Genomic DNA, 9,849 nt, shown 5'->3' with positions numbered 1-9,849 from the left:
TATATATGTATATATATAATAATAATAATAATAATAATAATAATAATAATAATAATAATAATAATTACGACTAAAAAGTTTTCTACAATAAGCCATTACCTAAGCTGTAAATTTTAAATCTTAAGAAATTGATCAATTACAGCTGTCGAATGTTCAATGGAACAATAAACAGTCTATAAATTCTGTTTCGACATGCTCTTTGATATATGATATGGTTGATTGATTATCCAATTGTGCAGCTTTTTTAGAATAGACCTTCGTTCAAGAATCTTGGCCGAGCAGACGAGAAGACTAGACCTTCATAAACGGGGACGGCCAGCTATATTTTGCCACACCGCGCTCACTTTCACATTTGTATATTCTTCTCTGACACATAACAAAACAATTCTTAAGCCAACTCTATACTCATTTTATCATCCAACTTTTCATCTTCAGGAAATGCTCATGAAAAACGACTATAATTGGTTAATTCTTGTTGCTTAAAAAATTTAAAACTTAGATAAAGACTTATTTTTGAAAGCCTCTAATTCTTGCGATTAAAATCTAATAAAATTAAATATCTTAGGATTTAATGAATATATGTTTTTAGAACAATAATACTACTGACGTATATATTTGACTTGTGTATATTTTTAGAACAATAATACTACTGACAACATGTTCTCAAATAATGGTCAATATTCCATTTCCGTTTTTAATATATCGCAAGGACCATGGACTCCACGTTATTTGGTTCGAATTGTTCAAACTCTTTCCAGTAAGCATTAAGAGAGAAGGATCCTAAATTTCGTAATGATAATGCGAATTACCGTAGAATAAATAAATGATTCTTGAGTTTCTATTTTAAGCATTTCTTTTTATACTTTTTTTACTTAAAGGTATTTATATCCATAGAAATTTTGGGTCTATTTATGAAATTGCAGATCATTGTTTTAGAATAAAAAATTCATATATGAAAATATCGCCATATATATATTTACTTATTGCATTAGGTTTTGCTGACGATAATTGTCATGTGGATAATCTGCACCATACTAACAGTAACCGATACGCTACCGTTTGGTCATCCCGCCAGATCGGATAGCAAATTGAGAATTATAAGCGACTCACCCTGGTTTCGAATACCGTATCCTGGACAGTGGGGCGTACCCACCGTAACATTGTCAGGAGTACTTGGTATGCTAGCAGGAGTATTAGCATGCACTGTTGAGTCCATCAGTTACTATCCGACTACCGCGAGAATGTGTGGTAGGTATATTCATTTTAGAAATGATTTCTTCATAATTTTTCCTTTTAAAGCCATTTCTCATTTATTAGTACTAATAATGAGGTGATGACTCTTTCCAGGAAAAATCTTTTATCATCAATAAAAATGACCTAAAAAAAAATAAGATTTGTTAAGAACAAAATTTTTGTTAATAATGAGCTTGTGATTTATCAAGAAACTTTCAGGAGCTCCGCCGCCGCCGATTCATGCAATCAATCGTGGTATCGGTATAGAAGGTCTGGGTACAATACTGGCTGGACTTTGGGGTAGCGGCAATGGCACAAATACATTCGGCGAGAATGTCGGCACGATAGGTAACGATTATACATTTTAACCGCGAGTTTAATGCAGATTTTTGGTGTAACAGCATTATCTGATAGAACGTAATGAAAACAATTAGGAGTCACCAAAGTCGGCAGCCGCAGAGTCATACAATGGGCGTGTTTCCTGATGCTCCTGCAGGGTGTAATCAGCAAATTTGGTGCGGTATTCATCATAATTCCCGAGCCGATAGTTGGTGGAATATTCTGCATAATGTTTGGAATGATTTGTGCTTTCGGTGAGCATAAAGTTCTACGATATTCAATTGCGAAATACTTTATTTATGAATATCTCAAAGTTAAATCTCAAAGTAAAAAGGTGCATTCAGATGTCCCATATATTCTTAAATAAGATATATATAATATAAATTAAATATAAATAAAATGTTAATATGAGCTTCCGCAATTGTTGGTGCGAATAATTTAAGCAATAAAATATATTATTTACGCATCAAAAATTGAAGATTTATATTGATATTTTACTATATTTGATTTATTCTCACTGCCATAAAATTATTTTTATTTTTATATTTTTATATTAATTAAACGAGATATGTAAGACTTATATTAGAAAGATTTCATGAAAAGATAGCAAATTTATTCGTAATACTTATAATTTAGATGTATAAGTAATTAGGAAACTGTTTTTAATTTAAAAATTACTGTTTTCTTTCTTTTCTTTATTATTTATTTCATCTCTTAGCAAATGAGAATGGATTAAAATGGATTGAAATTTTTTTCTATCTAAATGCGTATTTTAAATAGCGAATATTTTTTTGGATTCAATTGGATTCAATTAGATTCAATTGGATTGAAAAACTGCATTTTCTATTCAAAATTTTGAATTGAACAGTATCATTCACAATGCATAGAAAAAGCTAACATTATTTTTAGATTGAAAGGCATAGAGATATGCTCCATGCAATTCCTATAAATGAATAAAAATGCATTCAGGCTTGAAAAACATTCATTTTAACATTCGTGAATCAATATTTCTGAAAATCTGAATCTATTTCAATCTATTCTCATTTGCTGGGCTTATATATATATGGTATTTTCTTCTTTATTATTTTTATTTTATTTTTAATTCGCAGTTCTTTTTTTCAGGTCTGTCGGCATTACAATACGTTAATCTCAATTCCTCAAGAAACTTATTCATTTTAGGCTTGTCCATGTTTTTCCCTTTGGTGAGTACGTACACTCTCCAGGATACGAATGTGTACTCAATTACATTAATTTTTGCTATTTACATTCCTAGCAGAATTTATTGGCGAAACGTTGGTTAAATATTGGCATACATTGAGGATATATTGGGCAATCCAGCAAACGAAAATAGATTAAAATAGATTGAAATTTTTTTCTATCCGAATGCATATTTTAAATAGCGAATACTTTTTTTTGGATTTAATTGGATTCAATTAGATTCAATTGGATTCAATTGGATGCAATTGGATTGGAAAACTGCATTTCCTATTCAAAATTTTGAATTGAACAGTATTCACAATTGTATGTTTTTGCACAGAAAAAGCTAATATTATTTTTAGATTTTGAAAGGCATAGAGATATGCTTCATGCAATTCCTATAAATGAATAAAAATGCTGAAAAAATTCAGGATTGAAAAGCATTCATTTTAATATTCGTGAATCAATATTTCTGAAAATCTGAATCCATTTCAATCCATTCTCATTTGCTGGGAAATGTTGCGCCGATGAATTGTGCTGCTAGGGATGCATAAACACATTTTCATATAAATTACATATCTACATATACATATAGATACATATATATTTATATGCAAGAGTGAATGCACGCATGTGATTTTATGATCTATTTCAGGTCTTGTCAAAGTGGCTGATTAAATATCCGGATACAATACAAACAGGAAATGCCGTGGTGGACAGCGTATTCACCGTATTATTCAGCACCACTATTTTAGTAGGTGGTGCGTTAGGCTGTTTATTGGATAACATTATCCCAGGTACTATTGATAAGGATTAATAATAATGGGATATGTACTTATTGATTTATTTATATTTAAATTTATAAGGTAATGCAAAAGATCGCGGCTTGGAGGCTTGGGCAAAAGAAATGGAATTGACTGATGACGCGATTGACAAAAAAACTGACGAAGCATCTGATGCTGAGTACGTCCAGAATACCTTCGATTTTCCGTTTGGAATGAGTCTGCTGAGAAGGTGTTATTAATATACATTAGATTTTATTTATATATAATATTTATATATAATATGTACAATTAATTAATGTACAGTTAATATTTAAATTAATTAATATTTTTTAGATGGAAATGGACATCATATATACCGTTTTTACCTACTTACCAAAAATTATAAGTGCATTAAAATTGAATGATACAATTACCTCATGTGCATATACTTGGTCTGTCGTAAGATATCTTTAAATCGAAAAATGTGATATGTAAAAATCAACAAATGTGACATCACAATGTTATACAAAATTTTATAACACATAATTACCGTTCCTAATCTTAATTTCAGTCATATTTGCTTTGTCAATTATGAATATCAATTTCATGCATGAAGGTCTTCTCTATCTCTCTTTCAAGAAAGATAAAAATTTATGAAAAAGATAAAATATTATAATTGTATATAACTATACAAAGAAATTAATTATATGTCTAAATGTGTATTAATATTACACTTTGTTTTTTAAATCGAGAAATAAATAATGGTTAGAAACTTTAGAAATATTGAAGTACATGTAACAATCATAAATCAATTATTATTTCAACTTACAATAATTAATTTGATGTTTTCAACTTACAATAGTTAATTATGTTGCACTTTTGCAATAAGGATTATTTACCTCTTATACCTGTTAAAAATTATCTACATTAAAGTTTTATAAATATTTATTGTTGTTGATATAATAGACTTATATATTAATTTATAATATCTATATCTATTTCTTTATTTCAAATTATACAATATATATATATATATATATATATATATATATATATATATATATAAAACTTATATAATTTTTTAAATTATAAATGTATTTAATTTATTATAGTATGTAACATATAAATTATATAAACTTTAAAAAAAAATAAAGATGAGAAATACAAATAAAAAATTCAGTTGCAAAAAATAAATCTTCCTTTTATAATTGTACGGCATTCTCACGATTCTACCGATCGCGCAATTGTTTTCACAAGTGAGTTCTCGCACTTTTTAGTAGCGCTACTGTAGACTCCTATTCAGACATTTCAGTGCCTATCAGATAAATATGAATTACAGAATTCATAGGTTAGCGTGATTGACCGGTGTGAGTTTTCGAAAAAAGGACATAACGTTTCATACAAATGATATTATTTAATTGCAATTTTTTAATTTTATAATTTATCTAAACTCGAAAAAACTGTGAACAATGGCTTCGTCCACCGATGTTGCTACAGTACGTATTATTGATTGATACATTGCAAAAAAACAAACATCAAACAGTACCTAACAATGTAGAGTATGTAAACGCGGAGTAAAGTGGAGTAACAAGATTTAAATACGAATATTATCGTCATCGAACGTAATCTTAAGCGTGTATTGATTAACAAACAAGTACTTACAATAACTATTATATGTTTGTTAAATTATTATATGTTTGTTAAAAATTGACAAAAATTTGAAAATTACATTTTTTTATAATGAAAAAAATATAATGGATTATATTTTTACATTTTTATTATAGTTATAACATATATTAATATTTTAACATATATTTTATACTTTTGGTTAAATTTTTATTGCGTTATGTCCATTAATTTTTAGATCAGAGCTCAGAGATATTTAAATGAACCCTTGGTTGAAAGATGCAGAGATTTATCTATTTTGATAGATGAGTCAAGCACTACTGAATTGCAGTTAGTTTTTCCTTTGCTGATAGACTCTTTATTTGGAATAGTAGACAATATTGGATGGGGTTTACACAATATTACCCTTAAGAAAAATCCACATGAATATTCGGCACTGTGTCACTTTCTTAGTCCACAAGGATCAATGTTTTCTTTGTGTTATAAACTGCTTCCAGACTGTTATCTTAAGTATAATTTTCCAGTGTCATATCTTCCGGTACGTTTAAAAATTAAATTTATAGTACATGTAAATATTTTTTTAGAACTATTATAATATATCGTAATGTTTCTCATTCTAGTCGAAAATACGCTCCATGTTGGAGGAAGCCATAATATCACCATTTTATCTGGATAAAATTAGAGATGACCAAGCGACACGTGTTCCTTCAGCTTTATCTATGAGTATCCTTTATTAAATGTTATATATATGTTTAATATGTTATATATGTTATAATATGTTAATATATATGATTATTGCATTATGATTTACAACATGAATTTTTTCTTAACATAACTACATATCCCTTTGAGTACTATATCTTTCATTTTGCATATCATTTGACAAATCCTTGGTTACAACTTCAACAGCAAGAAAATGTATGGATGAATTGGGAAACGGTTTATGTTCAATTAGCGCACTGTTATCTATACCATTTTCTTCCGAGAGATAATTCTCCGGTTCTACCGGTGATTGGGCCATATGTAAAGAAGACACCGCCAAGAAAATTAACTCAGTCACCAGAATTCCGAAGGTGCGGAGACACTTTGTGCTTCTAGAGAGATAAGACGTACATATTCGAGTATAGCAAGTACGCTTTATTTATATGTTTTAAATTTCAATCAGAGATTGTCAAAAATTGCAAACTCTGAGACTTCTAAGAGCATCTATATTATCCTCGGGAACAACGAGTCCTGGAACAGGCATACCGCAACAACAGCAGTGCTTACCACAAGTCTGGAGAAGCGAGACTGTAGTACAAGTTTTTCTCGATTTTTGGTTAGAATATACGGAGGATACGCAATTGACCTCCCAATTGAGTACATCCTACTTGTCTTCGATTCCGCGACGAGTAAGTTTTTTGTGTAATAAATAAATGAATTATATGAAGCATTATATGAAGCATTATATGATATAATAAATGAAGCCTTATGTTACATGAAAAAATATGAATAATTTTGCGGAATAAAAATAACTTGCGTCTCTTCAAATGTATTTGATTGTAATTTCTAATTTCAGCATAGTATACATTCTGGAGAACACATACGTCTTGTAAGAGCGTTCATAAAAACATTGCATGAGTTTACGAATAGCGCTACTGGCGACAAGAGCGCAATGGATGAATTGAAGAGGTAGTGAGATATATTTTACAAATTAATATAACACATTACAGTTACACTCAACATTTTTCTTTTGTTTTATTTATATTTGGCAGAATAATTCTTCCCTCGGTTCAAGGAAAAATATATACGTTTTTGAGGAAAGCAATATATCATTGGCCTCTAGACAGCTCGTTCAGATTGATACTGGAGGCTTGGTTAAGTTTTATTCAACCATGGAGATATGTACCAGGAATAACATATACCAAAGAAGGGTATACATAATATACTACTGATAATGCCAAAACCCTGTCATAGTTCTTGTTAATATTTTTTCTTTAATATTTTTAGTAAAGCAGAGGAAGAAGAAAGAGGCAAAATTCATGATCCTGGCAGATGGATCTCTTTCGTTGTTAATAATCTGTTAGCATATACGGTTGTGTTTCAGCAATTGCTTCCACGATTTATGAGAACTGACCTAGTAGCGCCTAAGAATGCATTAATGTTATTTAGAGTTACAAAAGTACGCGAATTTCATCAGCTAAATAAATATATTATCTTGTATTAAAAAATGTACTTCTTATCTATGTTTATGTAGGTATTTTCACAACCATACTTAGCAAAAATGATATGTGAAGTAGAGAATTGTGTGGATGACGCAGGCCTTAGCAAAGGTCGAATAACTACGAATCAATGGACATCGATTATTAGACAACAAATTCTTGAACTAGAAGGTCCAACGTATCAATATGTTCCCATGTTTTCGACAGCCATCAACCTGCAGGTATTTTTTACTTTCTGAAGATTTCTAAATGTACGTCAAACTAGCTTCATTAATAGGTGATTATATTCCGTTTCAGGTCGTATGGTTTTTGAGTAATATTAAACAAGCGCATTTAACATCGACCAGTTTGGTGGAAGCTCTGGAAGATAGAAGAAGAGGAAAGCGTTTTCTGCTTTCTCTGTGGGAATTCTTTAGTTGCGAGGAATACTCTTCGGACGACATCAGCATAGAAGAGCGACGACGCGTTCCTGTATTGTTGGCCACTGCTCAACAGCAACTAATAGATATATTTCAAGTAATTGAATTTCTTTTATATCGATAATTAATTGCGTTTTGTTATTTTGAATAGTATATACAATATGATTGCAGATACAACTCGAAGACATTCCACAAGTTGCTATAGTAGCGGACCAAGAATATCACGACAGTATTCTGTCGACTTCTTTCTGTCATCAATCACAGGTATGGATTATTGAAATAAATTTCTATTAAAATTCTTCGATCGCTTAAAAGACGTGATTTTAGATGGAATCTAGCTTTGATTCGAGTAGACCGGGTACTTTCGTACCGTTGCAAGAGGGTAGACAGACATGTCGATATATCGAATATATGGGCGATCCAGAATTGCAACCGGTGCGAACGAACGAATGCGCTTTTCTCGTTAGAAACTTTTACAAGCTATGCTGTTACCTCAATCTCAAGGTATTATATGTAATCACATCGTTGTTTTTTAGTTTAATAACTTGCGATTCATTTGCAGTATCGATATGAGATAATCGCACTATACAACAGACGAAGCTTCCTTGGTAGTGTTTGTCGACAATTAATTGCTCCTCCTACTACGATTATAAAATTACCTAAACGAACATCAAACGGATTTAGCAGTGGCTCCGAGGAACGACTGCCACCTCGATTAAGTTTACGACCTTTAGCTAATTACAGCTTTCTCATAAGTATATCATTTGGTGTATTGATCGCATGGCTTATCAAGTACGTAGTTTCCATAATTTCTAAGATCTGTCGAAAAATTATGTACAACAAGTCTCAAATTATACACAGAATATTTTTTCTTACAGTTATGGTCCTTTTGTGTTCCTGGGATTTTTATTTTTAATGTGGATTATGTATGTAGTCATACGTGCAACGTTGCAACACTATTTTCCATCTATCACAAGTGTTTTCAAACAAAACACGATTGCACCTTCCATTAATCGATGATGTTTTCGAATTTTAAGATAATGGACTATATTACTGTTTGTAAGCGATTTTGAAACCTTTTTGAGAATAAAGAATAACAATTTTGGATATCTACGTATTTGTAAATATATTAAATACGATATAAAAAATATATTTAATAATATTACTGTTTGAAAACTATTATACTAAGTAATTACGTTAAGTGATCGCGTTAAATTTACATTATAATTATTTATAAACGAAGGCCTTTGCGTTTTAAAATGACTCTGCAAATTAATTTAATTGCTGAGTATTTTCTAAATTGTTTATTCATATTTTTTATAATTTTATATAAAAAAAATTGCATATTAAATTTTGGTATATAAAATATCAAAATTATTTTTGAATGATTTTGGATTATTCCTATATAAGAAGTTATATATTTCTCATTAATTACTGTATTACAATTATATACAATTAAATATATTAAATTTAATATATACAGTTAAATTAATAAGATTTCTTTTTTTGTGAAAATTTTTTTGTGAAATCTAATTATAATGTAGGTTAAGCTTAATTGTATCCATCGCGCAATTCGCAATGAACGGTACATGCTATATGATATTTGGTACGGTCTACGATTACTATAACATACAGTAACATTAATTATTGATTCATCGTCTCGAATGTAATCGAGAATAGCAAAAGCGCAAGAACGATCAACGCCACGATCCACTTCTCTTCTGACGTTAACGCGAAACTTAATCAACGTGATGCACACGGAAAAATGAACTCGCGCATTCATTAGACAAATTGAATTCGGGCACTGATGCGAATCGATCAATGAAGCGCCCGCAAAAAGGATTAACCCTTATATCAGTATCCGTGGATACTTATTGGCCCTTTAAATAAAAAATTGTTTTAAAGCGAAAAAATTTAACTAAACGCTTTCAGATTTCTACTCTTTGAATAATTTTATGACATGAATTAAGGTATTTGGAGTAAATATTAATAATTCATTTTTTGTAAAATTTGTTTCCAATAATTTTAAATTAATATGTTTATTTCAGATAATCTAATTATAAGAAAAAC

General features: G+C 29.9%; 2 protein-coding genes across 2 annotated transcripts in view; both read left to right on the top strand.

The window, feature by feature from the left end:
• Positions 1–3,939, top strand: part of LOC105627104 (solute carrier family 23 member 1) — a 17,072-nt gene extending 13,133 nt beyond the window's left edge. The window contains exons 5-12 of the mRNA XM_012208385.1: positions 637–757; positions 993–1,248; positions 1,453–1,581; positions 1,668–1,826; positions 2,695–2,774; positions 3,425–3,566; positions 3,636–3,783; positions 3,888–3,939. Coding sequence (XP_012063775.1) covers positions 637–757; positions 993–1,248; positions 1,453–1,581; positions 1,668–1,826; positions 2,695–2,774; positions 3,425–3,566; positions 3,636–3,783; positions 3,888–3,939 — 1,087 coding nt within the window. The remainder of the gene's footprint in view (positions 1–636; positions 758–992; positions 1,249–1,452; positions 1,582–1,667; positions 1,827–2,694; positions 2,775–3,424; positions 3,567–3,635; positions 3,784–3,887) is intronic.
• Positions 3,940–5,002: 1,063 nt separating this feature from the next.
• On the top strand, positions 5,003–8,799 carry LOC105627330 (sphingomyelin phosphodiesterase 4). The gene is made up of 14 exons (XM_012208616.1): positions 5,003–5,029; positions 5,398–5,697; positions 5,780–5,882; positions 6,073–6,232; positions 6,325–6,550; positions 6,718–6,830; positions 6,914–7,072; positions 7,149–7,320; positions 7,396–7,581; positions 7,658–7,876; positions 7,951–8,043; positions 8,107–8,283; positions 8,342–8,571; positions 8,658–8,799. Exons 1-14 carry the CDS (start codon positions 5,003–5,005, stop codon positions 8,797–8,799), a joined length of 2,307 nt encoding a protein of 768 aa, XP_012064006.1.
• The last annotated feature ends 1,050 nt before the right edge of the window (positions 8,800–9,849 follow it).

Source organism: Atta cephalotes (assembly GCF_000143395.1).
Source record: "Atta cephalotes unplaced genomic scaffold scaffold00008, whole genome shotgun sequence".
Classification (NCBI taxonomy): Eukaryota; Metazoa; Arthropoda; class Insecta; order Hymenoptera; family Formicidae; genus Atta; species Atta cephalotes.
The sequence above is the reverse complement of the archived record's forward strand: the minus strand, read 5'-3'. Positions and strand labels throughout refer to the sequence as shown.